General features: G+C 39.1%; 2 protein-coding genes across 2 annotated transcripts; one reads left to right on the forward strand and one right to left on the reverse strand.

Annotated features, from left to right (window-relative positions):
- The first annotated feature begins 201 nt into the window (after positions 1 to 201).
- On the forward strand, positions 202 to 1934 carry LOC122642870 (annexin D4-like). Its single transcript, XM_043836474.1, has 6 exons — positions 202 to 277; positions 414 to 586; positions 789 to 1007; positions 1207 to 1431; positions 1526 to 1597; positions 1711 to 1934. The coding sequence occupies exons 1-6, from the start codon at positions 232 to 234 to the stop codon at positions 1918 to 1920; spliced, it is 945 nt and encodes a 314-aa protein (XP_043692409.1). The 5' UTR covers positions 202 to 231; the 3' UTR covers positions 1921 to 1934.
- Positions 1935 to 8467: 6533 nt separating this feature from the next.
- LOC122641792 (annexin D3-like) lies at positions 8468 to 10825 on the reverse strand. The gene is made up of 7 exons (XM_043835093.1): positions 10672 to 10825; positions 10368 to 10531; positions 9822 to 9889; positions 9593 to 9746; positions 9215 to 9424; positions 9039 to 9128; positions 8468 to 8915 (listed from the first exon to the last, which is right to left on the reverse strand). The coding sequence occupies exons 1-7, from the start codon at positions 10745 to 10747 to the stop codon at positions 8712 to 8714; spliced, it is 966 nt and encodes a 321-aa protein (XP_043691028.1). The 5' UTR covers positions 10748 to 10825; the 3' UTR covers positions 8468 to 8711.
- Between the last annotated feature and the right edge of the window lie 8143 nt (positions 10826 to 18968).

Raw genomic sequence — 18968 nt, forward strand, 5'->3', positions numbered from 1 at the left:
AGGGAACCCACATGTCATTTTGACTTCAACAGCATTGACTAACAAACAAAAAGGAAAGTTCCATTACATCAATTACCCCATTTTGGCTTACTATATGACGAAAATACCCTTAAAATTGAATATAAGAATCATTCTAGGTCACTTTGGGGGATACAATCATACACCACTCCTCCTTCTTGTTGTCTTTGCTTACAGCTTAATCTCCTCTTCCACCTCCTCCTCAATCGTAGAATGGCTACTCCACAAGAGTTAGACATTCTCACAAAGTCTTTCACAGGTTCGCTCCTCTGTTTCTTTATTTCAATTTCTCTCCTTCATTCGTTCGTTCTTTCTCTGCTTAATTAATTTCTCTCCTTCATTATTGATTGGGTTTCTCCTTTTGCATAATCATCTATTTTTAATCTGTGTTACAGGATTTGGAGTTGATGAGAAGTCAATAACAAGAATATTGGGGAAATGGAAGCCGGAGGAAAGGGAATCCTTTAGGAAGGGATCTCCCAACTTCTTTAAACAAGATGATCGTCTCTTTGAAAAATGGAATGCTGACCATATTGCCCTCCTCAAACGTGAATTCTCTCGTTTCAAGGTAATTCATATCTAATTTTTTGGATTAATTAGAAAAAAATTTCGACAATTTTTACTATGTAGGGTAATGATTACAAAAGTTTTTTTATTGGATATGAAAATTTTCCTTCCCTTTAATTTTCCTTGCAACCAAACGGAGCTATAGAATGTAGTGGCTTGGCTTGATTTTCCTTCTTTTTTCTTTGTTTCAATCAATGTATTAGAATGCAGTGGTTTTGTGGACAATGCATCCTTGGGAAAGAGATGCTCGTCTGGCAAAGGACTATTTGATTAAGGAGAACCGATCTTGTGATGTTCTGATTGAGATCGCTTGCACCAGATCATCGGAAGAGCTTTTGGGGGCGAGGAAGGCCTACCACTCCCTCTTTGATCACTCCCTCGAGGAAGATGTTGCTTCTCATATCCACAGCACCAACCGCAATGTGAGTTTGAGTATTCATGATGGGCCCTACACAACCCATTTGTTGATATATATGGGTTCATTTAAGGCCCATCCAAGCCCTACATCTAAGTTGGGTGTCTTGGGCCTTGAACCTATTCACTGTCTCTAAAATCTATTGGGCCTTAAAAGCCCATTTTACTGCCAAACCTGCTATAACATGGAGTTTTCGTGATGGGCAGTTTTTTGTAGCACTGGTGAGTGCCTACCGATACGAGGGTTCGAAGGTGAACGATGAGGTTGCAAAATCAGAAGCTAAGATCCTCTGTAACGCCATTAAGAATGCCAATACGAAGAACCCGGTCGAGGAGGAGGAAGTAGTAAGGATACTATCAACTAGGAGCAAGGCCCATTTGAAAGCAATCTATAAACACTACAAGGAAATGTTTTCCAAGACACTTGATGAGGTAAAACTATTGAAACACCAATACATTAGATTAAGTAGAACCATTTTTCTCTGCAACTGATCAATGTAACTAATTAATTTCATCCTTTTGTTAGGATTTGGAGCATGGATCAAGCTTAAAAGAAGCAGTTATGTGCCTTTGCACTCCTCAAGCATATTATAGCAAGGTAATTAAGGATGAACTCATCTACTAGAGTTACAACAAAAATACTAAGTTTTTAAGATTGATTTTCAACTTTTTTTTTTTTTCTTTCTCTTTCTCATTCTCATTCTGGGACAGGTATTGAATGCTTCACTGAAGAGTGGTGCAGATGAGAAAACAAAAGTTGCACTTACTAGAGTGGTTGTAACCAGAGGTGATTCTAACATGAAAGAGATCAAAGAGGAGTACCATAAGGAACATGGAGTTTCCCTCTCTCAGAAAATCGAAGAGACAACTCATGGGAACTACAAGGACTTCTTGCTTTCCTTGATTGAAAGGGGAGAGTAATTTAAAGAAAATAAAAAACCTTAAATTTCTTTTCTTTTGTTTTTTGTTTTGACCTTCCTCCCTTGAACTTCACTTGCAGTCTTCGAATGTTGTGTTTGTATGAGTATCATGTTTGCAAAAGTAATTGGATTTTAGTACATACACGGTTTCCTTTTTCTTGTTACCTATTTTGTAGGGAAGGATGTGTTGGCTAAGAGATAAGTTGTGAGAGAGATAATAGGATGAGCTCTATTGAGGAAGCTCTACCTCTTTCGCATAAGCAAATTAAGGGGGTTAAAACTCTCATTTCATATTTACTAATAGAGAATAAATAGGGAAACACCTGTAACTACAAAGTAGCTATCTACAACTCCTTCTAACTCCTTCCCATTACCCACAATTCCCATTTCCATCCAACTACTAATATAGTTACAACTTCTACCACTTAAATAATATAATAACCGCATATTTCTACCTCTTAAATATAATAACTGCATATTTAAATTCAAAAGTATAACTACCTCCTATATCCTGCTTGTATGATGCACGTGCATGCGTGCATGTAACAGATTCCTACCAATGGTGACCTTTCTATTGAGCCAATTTTATTTTATTTTTTTGTGCAAACACCCTTGATCACAGAAGTCCTATTCCTAAAAGAAGGGATGGAGGCTTTAAAAATCTACCATTTCTCATCTTCGATATCTTCCAAACAGTAATGCTATGAGTAATGAAGAAGTTGTTCCTTCTGTATAGACCCTGACAATCTACTCCATTTGATGATCCAAGATGAGAAAGTCAAGCTCATATCAAAAGTGTATCTCGACATATGTTTAGTTTTGGTCCGACCCTGACCAATTGGTCATTTTTGGGCTCTAGGGTTAATTTTGTACTTTCTGGGTTAGTGCTTCCTTATATAATGTTCTTTTCTCTGGGAGGGTTATAAGAGAGGTTTTGTAACATTTCAAAGATATTGAAATCTGTTCTGCTATTCGGCCGTTGACGTAGCTTCTCATCTTGGGGGTGAACCACGTAAATCCTTGGTGTTGTGCGTTGTGTGTCTTCTCTATTTTTCGATTTCTGCTACAAATCGCCACTTCTGGATATTGTATTCTTAACAATAACCCCTTGGGGTAAGACCCCCAACAGAGCTAGTCCAAGAAATTTATAAAGCTGAGGGGGATCTTCAAGATAGCCTCAACTTTCGCAAGAGAGAACAAACTTCTAAGGTTAGGCAAGTCCCACTATGCATTAGAACCGGTAAACTCAGAGACCCATTGATATGGGCAGTCTGGGGTTCTAGGTAGGGCTGTAAACGGATCGGATTCGGTTCGGATAGTGCTATATCCGCATGCATCCGCATCCGATTAGCTATCGGACGGATTCGGATAGTGCTAAACGGATACGGACACGGATACGGATCCGATATTTTATCCGTTTACATGTAAATATAGCTTTTCGAATAGCTATAGCCTATCCGTATCCGCATCCGTTTAGCTTTTGGACGGATTTGGATAGTGCTAAACAGATACGGACACGGATATGGAAACGGATTTCAGCTATTCATTTACACCCCTAGTTCTAGGAGAGTGAAGACTGTACCCTTCCAGCAATGGAATCCAAGAATCCTTCCAAGTCTGAATAGAGGTTGCCATCCCAACCACACATATAAGACCTTTTTGTAACAGAGTTTTGCCTTTCACAATATTTCTCCAAGCCCAAGGTGTCTTATCCCTTACTTGTGCTTGATTAAAGTCATCGTCTGGTTAGTAAATGCTTTCTTTTTTTTGCGAAAGGTCAGCAACTTGTATTCAAGAATGAAAAGAATAAGGTTTTACAGTGACTGGAAACTAAAAGAAAATAATGCTTTGCTATCTACAGTATGAACATTAGCACTTCCCTCTTATGTGAATCTATAGTGCATCCTCCCTAGGGCTTCCCAATTAACCACCTGAACAACCGAACTCGGGGCTGAATCCCAACTGATCGTAGTCCTTCCTTTTGCCGCATGGTTTGCAAGTGCGTTTGCAGCTAAGTTTGCTTCTCTGAAGTAGTGCCTGATGCGCCATTGGATAGTGTCAAGATAAGCCGATACAACCCACCACTCTTGCATGAATCGCCAAGGAAATGATCGACTAAGGACCGTTGAAACAAGAGCTGCAGAGTCACTTTCTATCCACAAATTTTCAATACTCAGCTCTTGGGCATGCTTGATTCTAGTGAAAAATGCTCCCAACTCTGCCATATAGTTGGTCCCTACTCCCTAAAAAGTCGCAAAGCATCTTCTTACCATACTCTGATGGTCTCTAAAGATACCTCATGCACCCATCAAACCTGGATTACCCAAAGATGACCCATCAATGTTCATCTTCCACCATCCAGCGGGGGGTGGCCTCCAACACACCTCAATTTTCTTCCTATCAGGGGGCTTTGAAATAGCACACTGAAGTCGCCTAGCTATCACAAGGTCATGGATCGTCCTGACTTGTACTCCATGTGGCCGAGAGCAGCACATCACTTCTCTATAACAAATCTTTGTCACCTGCGATGGAGTTCTTCTGTGATTGTCATAACATCGCCTATTACATTCCAACCAGATTTGTTGGCATGCAATTAATAGTAGTGCATTCCACGCTTACGGGAGAGGGACTATGTTTGCTTTTCTTCGCCACCATGAGAAGAGCAACTCAATGGATGGGAAGCCTCCCCATGCCACATTAAAGAGAAGCAGCATTTCACTCCAAACCTGGCCAGAAAATGCACACTCTTGGAACAAATGATGTCCCGTTTCACATGCCTCAAAGCACAGTTCACACCTAGACGCCATTGATACCTTCCTTCTAATTACTTTGTTATCAGTAGGAAGGGCATCGTATGCCAATCTCCATCCGAATACTGAGGTTCGAGGGTGCAGGTCCTTATTCCAAATCTCTCCAAACCAGGCGGGTTAGTAAATGCTTTCAACCAGCCTAGCCCACAAGGATTTTTTACCCTTGATGGGCCCTCCTGAGACTGATGGTTTTGACCCAGCACTACTCTCAGAGGTCATACGATTAAAAATGAATATTTTACTCATATGTGATTTGAGTACCCAAACCTTATCAAAATTGCCTGAAACTTCTAGGATATCTTTGTTTGTAATTTTAAGTCTGTGTCTATTCTTTGGTGAAAAGACGATGCAATTTGGCCATCATTTCATATATGATACGCATTTCCAACCCCCCCTGCGATTTGGGCAAAATTTTGATTGTATTCCTAGGTAATTTTGTTTCCAATCTTCGCACCATTGGATGGTTCTTGGAAGAACCTTTCGGGTGATATATGACTCATTGAAGTCCGATGGTTGGATCTTTGGATATTGCCACCCAAAGATTTGCTAAAAACAGACAAAATTGGGATTTATGGCCTTGATTTTCGTCAGCGAATTTCAAAGTTCTCTAGCAAAAGTCATTGCGAGTTGCTAGCGAATTCCAATTCCTACCAGAGAAAGTCATCGGAATTTATTGGCGAATTCCTTTTTGCCGACGAATCCAAATTTTTGCCAACAAAAGTTACCAGAGTTCACTAGCAAAACCCATAATTTGTTGGGAAATTTGTCAATGAATTTTTGGGGTTTTTAGTTTTTTTTGAAAAACTATGATTACCCCTCCCCCATATTCAAAAATAACTTGGAAAACCTTAAGAAACTTAGAAAATTCCATAGAAAAGCTCTGGAAAAAAAAAAACAGAAGAGAGATTATGGGAAATCCAAAAAATCCTAAAATATAGAAAAATACGCAAAATACCCCTGAGAGTCAGAATTCTATTGTAATCACATCATGCTCATTGGAACCCTACAGACCTGAGTCTGTCCCTTTTGGCCAAAATAGTTATTTTCTCTCTCCTCCTTAATTTAGTTATTTTAATCCAATCATTTAATTAATTTAATTAAATATTGATAAAATTTAGTAACCTGAATAGGGTTTTTACCCTAATCAGGTGTTTCGTTTCAAATGCATATTATTAGGATAACAAAACATATATATGCATCTACTTTTTCAAAATTTCTGGTACATTGTTGTAATGTCAGTTTTCTTCCAACTTCTCTCTTTATATGCCATTATAATGCCAATCCTTCTGATCATGTCATTGTGCTATCGACCCTTAAATAATTTCCCAAAATGTATATATTGCATGTAACATTGTACATACCATGTCTCCTGAACTACGTTATGACCTGATTCCTAGTAAAGGTACATAAGCTGCTTGCCAAAGTTACGTTCATGTTCGGTCTCCCCCATGTATATATTGTTTATTTACTTCTTCATTAATACAAGATTCATTTTGTTTAGCTTCATTATGATAATTTGTACCTTGTTTACATTAATTTACATGATTTCCTATTTGCTTTATTGCTTTTCAACCTAAACACCAAAACTATGTTAGATTCACTGCTTTCACTATGAATGTTAAAATATAGTTTAGGAATGGTCCAAATAGAGGGAGACCAGCCCCTCGATGGGGCAGACTGGGTGTCTAACACCTTCCCTGCCCATAATCTTGATACCCTACTAGAGATTTGGTCAGACCGAAGCCTTATTTATTGGATCTCTTTTTTCTCCCTGAAAGAGGAGACATTTAGGGGTCTTATACCCTTAACTAGGTGGCAACTCCCAAAATAAATCTTTTTCACCCCTCTTCTAAAACCAGTCGACACGAGAGAGGTGATCCCCTTGGGTGCATCTTCCGCATTTGTACCTACAATGGCGACTCCGCTGGGGGCACTCGTGACTCCTGTTTTGGACTACTCTTTATATAATGTATAGTAGTTATCACATTTTTCTGGTAAATAGTTCCATCATGTCATCGTGCTCAAAGTGAAGTCGTCCGACAGGGTGCTCCCTATTATGCCCTAATCCTCGGGCACACTATACTAAGCACCTTGAGATCAGCCAATACCTTCTTTCTACACCAACACTACACACCTACTATAACCAATGATGTAGATGTTGGTCCCTTATGTAGATTTGGATCGCCAACAGTGAAAACATACCCTTTGATCTCGTACTCGTTAGGTTTGGAAAATTAACCAATCGGCAAAGTGTTCTCTGGCATGCTTTCAAAGGCACTATAATAAACTCTTTGAGACCGATTGATTGGGCTATTCCCCTAAGACTATTTCATATGGATAAAACCGCATACCTTTGATTGACTCCGTTTGACGGATGATAGGTATATCGATTCCCAAAATACGTTACCCCCGACAAGGAGTGCGCTCCATGTTGGTGCTGGGTCACTTTAGACTTACATATACAAAGGCACAGCATGTGAGTACTTTGAAATTGGCTTGTACATATTGGTTCCTAGTCAAAGGTGAACCTTATATCCCATTCTCTCCATCAAAGTGACTAGGTTTTCGCCAAAATTAACAATCATCTAAGACCAGGATAGGAGCTATGTTAGCTTAGATTCTATCTTGATTTAGTTCTATTCATTTTCAATTTAAAACTCGATGAACCCCAATACCAGTCTTGGAATACACAACTTTGTGGTATTTTCGTATTGGTATCCGGCAAAACAAAGTCCCAACTTGCAAAATTTTTAGTAACTAGATAGGTACAGAACTGAGTTAAGTTTGTTCTTAGTCAGATAAAAATTTCTTTTAGATCAAATGATTGTATTTTAAGCTAGTTTTTTTTCTAATTGTGATACTGTTCGAAACAGATTCAACTGAGGTTTCACTCTAGCAGTCTTTCTGTTCATCTTGAAACACCATTTCTCGTCAAAAATACCATTCCTGACCCCTATGGGTCCCAGATCCTGATCCTGCTAGTCTTAGATGGTTTTCCTCCGAATCCCCATCTAGAGCACTGTCCAATTCTTCAAGCAGTAAAATGAGTCAAGACAATGGCTCTCCACCTAACAGTGACATATTTTGAAAAGTTAAATTCATTTATTAAAAAATGGCAATTCTATCATTCAGTAAGTTACCACCAATTCTTTTTTTTTTTTTTCTGTTTTTCTTGGGGGGGGGGAGGGGAGGGAGGACAACATCGAGAAAAGTTGAAAATGAAACTCATTTTCCAAATTCTTGTTGTATTTCAGTAAAAAAAAAAAGAAGAAATTTCTATCTTTTTTAGTCCAATGTAACTTTCTATTGTTGTGAAAGAATTCCTGTAACATATTTTGATTATTTTCCAATGAAACAAGCAAAGCATAAGGCATGTCCTGTGTTCAGGATTTTCCTCTCTTTCTCTCTTCTTTTATTTTTTAATGGTAGTTATGAAAATCTCCAAGAAAAAGCACCTGCACAGTTTTGCCACCAAGCACCAAAATCAATCATTTTTTCTTCCAAGCAAATCTCCCCTCTTGGAGTTGTGGTAGACATTTAGGAAACGAAAGATGCTTTCATTGCAACAAAGCAACACAATGCAAGGGTCTTGATTGCTGTGGAGTTGAAATACATTGAAAAATTCAAATTTCTCAAAGAAGACCTGCAAGGGCTTGTACCTAAACAAGAGATTATCAAAACAGATATTTCATTATATTAGCTAAAAATTATGGGACATTATCGAGTTTTATGCTAACATCGAAATCCCAAACTAAACTATTTTCAGTACTTTCAATCATTAAATGTAGCACTGTCATGGATGTTACAGGAAAGTTCATCCAGTCTTGAATGAGTTCTGATTTTGAACTTTGATGATTGAAGTTTTTGTACAAGAAATTGATATTATATGATCATGGGCTGGCTAGTATCAGAATTTACAAACTGCAATTGAGTTCACAACACAATTCATCTCACAAGAGACACAGAAGTGATCTAGTGCAGTTCAAATTTTTCCTCCAAGCAGAGTGACTAAGAAATCCTTGTAGTCTCCTGATGTATCACCAATAACTGCCTTGTCAAGGTTACTTTTGTATGTGTTGAAGTACTCTGCTCTGATCTTCATCATATCTATTTCAGCCCGAGTTACAATGGCTCTAGTTAACGAATCCTCATCTGTTCCCAGTCCAACAATTGCGTTCCTCACAACCTAACAATAATTGGCAACAGAGAAAAAGGTAATTGTTTTGAGAATGAAGCTTAATCTGAATAAATCATTGAGAAAAATCCATAATTCATGGAATGTTAAGGAAATTAATTTTCCTATGTTTACCTCAGCAAAGTGTTTCTCAGGGGTATCTATGCACAAAATAGCCAATCTTAAGATGGATTTAAAATTGCCAGTGCCACTGCTCTCTATGTCCTGTTAATGAATGGATTTTTAAAACTCAGTCAAAATGTTAGAATGCCACAGTAAATATAGATGGCTTTTGATCCTGAATGGCACACCTGGTAAATGGAATTCCCATAGTTTTGTTTGTAACACTCAAATGTTGCTTTGAGTTGATACTTATTCCTGGTACTGAGCATGAATACCAATTCATCATGATAGAACTCCTTTTCAATAGCATCATGAAGCACAGCAGACTCTGAATGTGCAAGATTTGAATCCACCAATTCTCTGTCATACCTATAGGAACTCACTAAGCACAAAAGAAGCTGCAAGACGCACATGAACTAACTCAGTTAGACACTTTATAAAGCTGTGCCTCCAGTCAACTGGGTTGGTGAAAATGGAAACCAACAAGTTAATCCAAACAATGTCTAGAACTTGGCTGGGTCTGGGGGAGTCTTTGTAGTTTTGTGTTTGTGATGAGTTTGGTTTACCTTTCTGAGAGGCAAGAAGGATACATTGGATGTGATGTCTTCTTCAAGGGAGCAATTAAAGAGGGAACAATATGCTTGCCTCACAGCCATCAAATGTTCTGGAGTTGATGCACAGGCAATCTCTATGATCACTTGTAGATGATCAAAACCCTTCTTCAAATGTTCTGGAGTTGATGTACATGCAATCTCTATGATCCCTTGCAGATGATCAACACCCTTCTCCTTCTTCCTCAAGCTTTTATTGGCCAATTTTGCATCCCTTTCGGAAGGATCCATCGTCCACATAATCACTGCATTCTGTTTTTATCATAAAGTCACTGTTAAATTCAGGCAGACACTTACTAACATGTGGAACTCTGGTTTATAAACAAGTGAAATATATCAAGAGGGACTCCACCAGTAATCTTAAATTCTACAGCAACAGAAGAATCCAGACTTGGTCAATTTATATATATATCTTGTTGATTACTTACATATAATTCAATATCTCTAATAGACTATCACATTGATGTGGTTAAGGGATCTTGTTTAAATTTATGCATCATGTGTTGATGCCTTAGAAGAACAGTAAATGTAAACCTAAGGCTATGATCCATTAGGTTTATCTGCAATAATTTGCCTACTGAAACTAACATAAAAAGATGTAAATCCATAAGGGATTTCACTGAAAGTCAAAATTGCAAACAAATGATACATAGTTTCCTCTGTGTGTGTGTGTTTGTGTTTGTGTTTTCAGAACTGAAAAGTTGATTGTGAGATTTGGAGAAGAACGAACCTTGAAATCAGAAAACACCAAGTAGTCATGAGGAAGCTTGGATTTGAGAGTATCAGTGAGAGACTTATTGTAAAGATGTTGATATATGTCTCTGATCTTCTTGCGCTGGCTGCCATTTCTGCAACCCAAAATCCTTATGATCTCCTTCGTATCTGTTCTCCATACTGCATTCATGATTCATGGTGAATTCAACAAACAGTACATGGTCACCCAATTCTCATATTCCATCACCTTTAACTGAAACATGATTGGAACCCAGAAAAAGAAAAGAAAGAGAGTTTGGAAGGAAAAGAGAAAAAGAAACCTCCAAAAGCTTCTTCGAGATTCTTGCAGTCTTTGTCTGGACTAGGAACTTTATCTGGTATTCTGATTGTAGCCATTTTTTCTCCTTCTTCCTTGATTCAGACCTTGGCTGAAAATCAAACTACTTGCCGCTTGGAGGAACAGAGGGACAGAAGGGGAGGCAAATGGAGTTGATTCAATTCAATTCAATTTAATAGAGGAAAACACAAAAGATAAGCCATTAGGCTCCATTTGACTACTTGGGAAATTAAAGGGAAGGGAATTTATTTTTTATCACTTCATTTCCCTTTAATTTCCCTCACAATTAAATGGAATTGAATAAGTGCTACTTCAATGACACCAATCTACGGCCATTATTGTCCCCCTATATGATAAATATCCAAAGGGAAGCAGTTTTCTGTACGGGAGTGTGGTCAACGCCTGCACTCCCATGTGTCTATCTCTCTCCTCCTTAAAACAAAGGGGCAGAGTTATCTTTTCATATGGGGGAGGAGAGAGATAGACTCATGGGAGTGCTGGCGTAGGCCACACTCCCGGACAGAGATCTTTTTCCCATATCCGAAATACCTCTTTTCTCATTATGAAACTCATCTCAATCCTTGTCCCATCCAAGGATTGAGATATCGGTATGGTATCGAAATCGTCGATCTTAGCCGATACCAATCCAGATCGGCTTTATTATAGCAAAAAGTGAATATTTTGGAAAACTAAGAATATGAAAAACTTCATCATCAAAAGGGAAAAAGAATGCTAACCGGTTGCTAGCGCAACATACCAACGCCTAGACACAACCCAATGCAAAAAGACCTGGAAGGGTGGAAAGGACCAAGATGCATCGGTCTTTTCGCACTGAGCATTGTCAGGGCATAGATACACGCGAAGGCACATCACTAGTTAGCATTCTTCTCCCTTATTAAAATAGAATCCGGATCAGCTATCCACATGGGGACGGGTGGAGACAGATCTGACCCCTCCCTGGGGTGTGGGTCCCACACCCTAGAGGTAGGTCCCACACCCCCATGGAGGATTCAGATCTGTCCCCACCCATCCCCATGTGGGCAATAGATCTGAACTCGTCAAAATAATGTCTTTCATCCTCATCAAATGCAAAATGAAACCATGCTCTAGGGTCTTCCTATGACTTGAAAAGAATGTTTATTTTTATTTTTTTTTGGGTAAAATAAAAAAATGTTTATCATGCTGGCAATCAAGTTTGAAGGGCTTTCAATGGATAAAATAAGCTCCATGAGGCCTTGATGCCTAATATTTTTTTGGGGAGTTCTCCGTTCTCTTTCTCATTAAATATACTATATTGCTCCCCACCATTGTTTGGAGTGTAAGATGTCAATATAAACCCACTCCCTAGTTATTGTTGAGTTTTTATTTTATATTGCGTGGGGTTGTAAGGTAAACATGTGAAAATTATATTTGTTTTTTTGGTATTAACATTGAGAAATTTTATTAAGAACAACTTTATTAAGAACAACGTGAATTACACATGGATGAAGTTGAACATAACTCCTGGATCATAGATCGGAATTAGTTAGAGACCAAATGTAGTATGAAAATAAAAGGGGGAGTTATGAGATCCATCTGCCAACTTAGAAAAAACTTAAAATATAAATAATCATACTTAATAAACATTAACACTTGTTTCATCCAACATGCATGTTGGAATCTTCTTCATCTACTAACACCATATGTCCAACATTTGATGATAATTAGATTCTGATTTTTGCTAAATTAACCCATTACTCCCACTATCTTTGTCACTATATCTAAATGATATAGGAAATTTTATTCTACATTTGGCAGCTTAACTGCTAATTAACCTTTAAATGTGCTTCATATCTTAATGTAATTTTATAAAAAATTAAGCACATGACATAATTTATTTTTCATTCCCATTGGATAGCTAGGCACCATATACAATGTGAGATGAACCTTTGCCATGCCCTAAGGCCATCTTAATATAAAAACATATGTAAACAGCCTCAATATACATACCCTCCGAGTATTTTATCAATAGAAGAAAAAGACTGTAACGGGAAAAATGCATGTTTTATTCTTAAAATTATATCTATATCAATCCACATTGTTGATTGGAAAATTTTATGTTGTTAGAAATCTAAAATATGCCCATAGTTTGCTTATAGTTGTAGACATGGAACAAAAACTCGATCGAAACCTGTCGAAATCACCGAATTAACTCGGTTTCTCAAGTTTCCGAGATGAGTTGAAAGAGGATTTTATAAAATCCCTGGATTCGATCGGGTTTCGATGGTTTCGACTGGTTTGGACCATATTTCAGTGGTTTTGACACATATGCCCATCGAAACTAGGGGAAATTTGACTCGAAATTAGGACAGACAGGTATTTATGCCAGAAACTTCCAGAAACCAGGATAGACACTTAGTTATGTCTTATATCATTTAAGTAAACGTTTTGTATTTGTATTTCATTTACGTAATATATTATTCATAAATAAGCAAATAATCCCTTATTTGAATCCAATAAAAATAGTTAAAAAAATCAAATTCCAAAAGAAAAAAAATCAACCCCCCAATAATAGAACAAAAATCGGATTTTCGTCGGTAGGTGCAATTTTCAACTTTCTAATGCTTAAGTTCTTCTCAAATCTAAAAATTTCATAAATCTTAATTTGGTAAAACAGTGTTAAAAACCAAAAGCACAATAAAATATTCATTTGTTTTGATGTCCAAAAAAATATTTTCATTCATAGTGATTTTGACAATATTCACGCACACCAAATTAAGATTGATCGGTACATAACTCCTTCAATATAAATAAGATTTAAGCAATCTTGTACTTATTGGAAAGCTGTCAAAACAAAGCTTTATAACAAATCCAAGATTGTTTAAATCTCGTTTATCTTGAAGGAGTTATGTTTCGGTCAAACCTTATTTGATACCATGTCCAAGAATAATATACAGTATCAAACTTGGATAAAAAATACACGTAATATTTTTAGTGTTCTCTATGTAAAACTAATGCATGGATTGAGTTTAAAATGTCAAAAATAGGCACCACAATAAGAATCAGGGCAAAAAAATAACTTATGGGCCTCGAAACCAAAGTTCGAGTTAACTTGGAGAAAGTCCCAAGTTTCGATCGAGATATGGTCAAAATCGAGATGAACTCATTTTCTGGTTGGTCGAAACCTAATCGAAACCTGAGTTTTAGAGCCTTGGTTACAGGTCATTTAATTATTATTTAGCTAAGCTCATAATTTTCAAGTGATCAGATAAACAACACCTCGAATAGAGTATATAGAAACCAATGTTTTAAGAAGGCTATGTAGAATGCAACTTCTTTATTTTCTCGTTTCAAAATACATTTTAGACCCATAATCTATTATGTGAGTATATAGAAACCAATGTCTTCACCCCTTCCTATCATCTTAACAAAAATATCAATGAACCTCGTGAAAAAATGTGTCACAAACAAATTTAAAATTAAACCCTTTTTTTCTTTGGCTTTATACTCATTGCAATGAAACCAATGTTTTGAATGAACTGAACTTTCTCACTAATCCCCCATTAAAGGACTAAGATTTTAGTTTCTTGGATAAGGCACAATTCCGTGTGAAAATCCCCCAAAAAGGAGTTGCTAATTGGCAAAGGCCAATACCACACAAATCAGAGGTCACGAGTTCAATTCTCTTTTGACTTTCCAATCAAAAAATAAATAAAAAAATTCCTTGAGGATTCAAGATATGCTCCAAAAGTGAAGACTGCTGCAACTCTATTGTCCAACAACAGACATGCCATGTGAAATTAACAGTGGTGGACGTACTATCGCATATGATTCCTTTCACACTGCTGGCAGCCCATCAATGAGTTGGGCTCTATACCTACATTTTTTTTTGTTGAAGACCTATTACCTACATTAATTGGGTCATTTTATAGAAGATGTCCTCCCCTGACAGATTCCCTGACAGATTCCAAGTTAGACAGAGGAGAATACGGACAGAGCAGAGGGTCACCTTAATTCTTGGTGAAAATATATGGATACCCCCTCAACTATGGCATGTTTTCTTTTACATCTTTTCATTTTCAAAATTTTCTGAGTGAGTCCACCGAATTAATTCACTATTACCTAACTAACAGAAAATATAAAGTTACTAAATTACCCTTTATACCTTAATAGATCAAAACAAAAAAAAGACCAAATTACTCTAAGTCCTCCAACCCTTTCAAGTACCTCATTTCCCAAATCTCTTATGAACCACTGCTATCTCCTCGAACCCCCACCCTTCATCTCTTGAGGCGATTAATGGCGGTGAGCTCCCAGAGGAAATCATCGATCCCTTGCATGTTATTAGAACCAAACATACCCAATGAGATCATAGTTGTGCAGGAGAGGGAGCAGCTGTGATCGCCAAAACAAATAGTTGTTGTTTGAAAGCTTGATGGCGATCAAATTATTGAAAGAGGGATAAGCTCCAGCAGGGAGGGGGGAGGAACCATTAACAGTGGAGGGAAGAATCGATCCTAAGGACCCCTCAATGTCCATCAGAGAAGGCATAGTGTGAACTACATTTTGAATTGAATTCTTGATGTCCAACCTCAATGTCGCTAAAGTACCCTTGAGTTTGAGGGGGCGTATTAGAACCAATCCCTCCATCAACGGAGATGATTTATCTCAAGGCATTCAATCCTCAAAGAATTAGCAAGACAATCTCCCAATCAAAGGAGATGATTTATCTCAAAGGATTCCATCCACAAAGGACCAGCAAGACTTACCTTCAATAGAAAAGGTTACCGTTGGAAGGAGAATAAGTGATAAGAATATTGGATTACTTATGACACCTCTTGCTTCCTTAAATGTTCTCATGACACCTCCTACTTCCTTTAATGGAGGAACCGTTTCTCAAAAACATTGTATATTGTCCATAAATAAGGACCTAATGCTATGGAAGAGATAATAAAGAGTATTACTATTGCCATGGATGTAGGTTTACCTTAAACTGAACCACGTTACATTATTGTGTCCTTCCTCTCTCTATCTCTATCTCTTATTTATTTTCTTATCACATGTTATCCCTGTAAAACTTCTTGGCTGCAATTTCAGTCTTTTTCCTATGGGAGCAACCCCTTGTAAACCACACCGAATCCACCCTGCCCAAGCTTCATCTTCTCATCGAAGTTGTTGGTAGCCTTCTTCAGATCCTTAAAAGCTGAACTTCCTTGGCATTCCTGGCAAGCTCTTCAGCGACCCCAAAATGGTGGGGTCGTTCACAACCCTCCTCTTCTTCCAATACCGAACCAACATGAAAATACTGTTATTGGTGAAGCTTGATTTTCGCTCCTGATGTGCCGTTGGGATCTTCGAAGGGCCATTTCGGCCTCGAAATGATCTCGGATTGCTGAAAAATGGCGTACATCCCCCTAGGGGGCTGGTTGTTGTGTTGGGCTCGTCGAGTATTTCAAAACGGTATATTTTGGGATATACATTATGTTTTGGTCCGACTCTGTTCGGTTTGGCAATTTCTGGGTCCTGGGGTATTCTTGTACTTCTTCGGGTTAAGGCTTCTTTATATAATGTTCTTATCTCGGAGAGGGCTGTATGAGAGGTTTTGTAATATTTCCAAAAGATAGTGAAATCTGTTCTATTGCTCGACCGTGGACGTAGCTTCCCATCTTGGGGGTGAACCACGTAAATCTTTGGTGTTGTGTGTTGTGTGCTTTCTTTGTTTCTCGGTTTCTTCTGCAAATCGTCATTCTGGGCCTTGTTTTCTTAACAACTACCAGTCCCCAACAATGCCAAAACCGGCACTCCGACCCCGAATAAGATCTTCAATTCAACCACATTAGAATTCTCTTTTTAGGGAACCCCTCCATTGATAGATCTCATTTGAGCATACAGTTTAGCTGCGCCTTCTCACCCATGGATGCCGAGAACCCCATGTATGAGTACTGACTCACATAATTCTTCTTGATATTTATCTTCTGTTACGAGTATATCTAAGGAAGGAGTACATGGAAGGTTTTCTAAAGTAACTTATTTCTTATAGAGTGAAGTGGGTTGTTTGGTTTTACGTATTTGTAGAGGTAGTTATCTGTAGGTTTGAATTTAAGAGTCCAAGTTGTTTTGAAGTTGAATTGCTAGAGTCCAAGTTTGTGAGGAGCACATCTTACTCCTACTTCTCTGTAATTGAACGTTGGAAGACATTGGATACCTAAATTCTACCAATAAGAGAAAAGCTATTGATGAGTCATAAATCTCCTAACCAACCAGAGGTCACCACGTGGATGTGTTGAGACCAAATCCCAGGTCCGAGCCGAGCCGTCCAAGGTCGGGCCGAACCATTCACCCAGAGAGAGGCTGCACTTTATTTCCGGCTTGGTCGAGCACCGAGGCCGAACACTTAGCCCGTCGCGAACTGGGCCGAGCACCTAGTGCGCAGTGCTACACCAAGTGCAGAGCGAGGAAGTGATCTCCCCAACATGGCCAAGTTCCATGGCCGAGGCTCGGGCCTGCCGAGCCCTGAGCCGAGCCCAGACAGGTCGGCCCAAGATAGAGCTCCATGACTCGATCAAGCTCCCACATGACCAGGGGAAACTCCCATGCCGCATACGCCGAGGCCAAGGCTGAGCGCTTAGGCCACGGCCGCCCAAGGCCGAGTACTGAGGCCACGGCTGCCCGAGACTGAGCACCGAGGCCATGCCCTCCCAAGGCCGAGCACCCCTCCCAAGGCCGAGCACCGAGGCCACGGCCACCTGAGGCCGAGCCCTCCACAGAAGCTACCATAACGCCCCACCAGGGATCACGGTGCCACGACAGCACAGCCCGAGAATCACAGGATAAGGATCGAGCCACGATCCCACGAGACTCTGAATCGCTCTCCAATAAGGACTCTTACCTTAGTGAGAGTCCGATCCCAAAAATAACTCTCCACTCCGCCCCGCGCGGAAGAGCCCTACCAACAAAGGACTCTTACCATGCAAGGACTCCTCCACCTACCTCACCTCATTCTATAAATACTCAGGTATGGAGCTCAAACTCTCAGATCACTTTTTACTAAGCTGTTACGCTGTTGCACTGGAGACCTGACTTGAGCGTTGGAGAATCCTTGGTCGAAGCCACACCGGCTCTCTTGCGCTCACTCGGTTTTTTACAGGCTCATCCGTGGGTGAACCGGGCATCGGAGGTTTTCACACACAACAACTATCAGAAGAGGTAGCATTTGAAATCCAATCATCACTTACATGTTAAGCCAAGGGCGTGGTTTCCTCAAATCAAACCAACTCTGATTCATCTTGTTATTCCCTGTTAAACCTCCTGTCTCAATCCATTTACGATAGGTACGTCCCGGACCAAGAGGAACTCTCCTCAGTACGTACCATCTTCTCACTAAATGTGTTCGTATTCACAATGCATATTAGTTTTGTGGCCAAAATGATGATGAACGTGTTCATAATGCACTTTGGCGTCTTCTCACTGAGGCCAAAATATCCAATTCCATTGACGAGTTTTTGCTGCTATTGTTATGCGATGAAGATGATGATGAAGGCGAAGAAACTTCCTAGAGATTGAATGGTTTGGGGAGAGAGAGAGAGAGAGAGTTTACCGGAGGAGTAGCAACAGTGACCGGAGAGCAAGGGTGGAAGGTCGAGGAGACGGCGATCGGAGAGTGGGGGTCAAGGAGATAGCAACGGTGAGGAGATAGTCAAGGTATTTTTGTCTTCCAAACTTTAAATTTGGGCAATTTGGTCCTAAAAAAGGCTTGGGTGAGTATTGAGGTTTAAAACTTAACCGCAGTTAGTTTGAAAGACTAATTTACAAGCTTTCAATAGATGAGGGGGTGTGTTTGAAAGGTTTTAAAGAGGAGGGGGTGTACATGAAAGCAAGCCGTAGTTGAGGGGGTGTCCCTGTATTTTCACCTATACATTCACCGAAAATTATCTTCTGTAATTCTCTGCACTGTCTATTTCTCCAAGTCCCTTTAATAGGGGGTGAATTCCACCCGAGCAGTGTGTTTGGGCAAGGGGTAGGGTGGTCATTTCCGCCCCTTGTGAGAGGAATTTAAAGAAATAGACAAGCAGGGAATTATAGGTGATAAAGACCATACACTTATGCTCCATACTTGCTAGTAGAATGTGATGGATAATCGAAAACCATTATAGATCTGTTTGATTATCTTGGCTTTGACCCTTATTTTGAATATTGGTTATGACCACTGGTTCAACCTAATATCACATGTGACTCTAACAACTTTTTTGACGGTCAAAAGACTGCTTAGCGGTTGCACATGCACAGAAAAATATCTCTTGC

The sequence above is a fragment of the Telopea speciosissima genome, chromosome 10, assembly GCF_018873765.1.
Source record: "Telopea speciosissima isolate NSW1024214 ecotype Mountain lineage chromosome 10, Tspe_v1, whole genome shotgun sequence".
Classification (NCBI taxonomy): Eukaryota; Viridiplantae; Streptophyta; class Magnoliopsida; order Proteales; family Proteaceae; genus Telopea; species Telopea speciosissima.

What these genes read in the sequence shown, in the direction of transcription:
- LOC122642870 (XM_043836474.1), top strand. Translation starts at nt 232, where the DNA reads ATGGCTACTCCACAAGAGTTAGACATTCTCACAAAGTCTTTCACAG. An exon ending in GTGAATTCTCTCGTTTCAAG is followed by an intron (nt 587 to 788) that starts GTAATTCATATC and finishes TCAATGTATTAG; the next exon opens with AATGCAGTGGTTTTGTGGAC. An exon ending in TTTCCAAGACACTTGATGAG is followed by an intron (nt 1,432 to 1,525) that starts GTAAAACTATTG and finishes TCCTTTTGTTAG; the next exon opens with GATTTGGAGCATGGATCAAG.
- LOC122641792 (XM_043835093.1), bottom strand. Translation starts at nt 10,747, where the DNA reads ATGGCTACAATCAGAATACCAGATAAAGTTCCTAGTCCAGACAAAGAC. An exon ending in TGGTGTTTTCTGATTTCAAG is followed by an intron (nt 9,890 to 10,367) that starts GTTCGTTCTTCT and finishes TGATAAAAACAG; the next exon opens with AATGCAGTGATTATGTGGAC. An exon ending in TTGGCCAATAAAAGCTTGAG is followed by an intron (nt 9,747 to 9,821) that starts GAAGAAGGAGAA and finishes AGAACATTTGAA; the next exon opens with GAAGGGTTTTGATCATCTAC.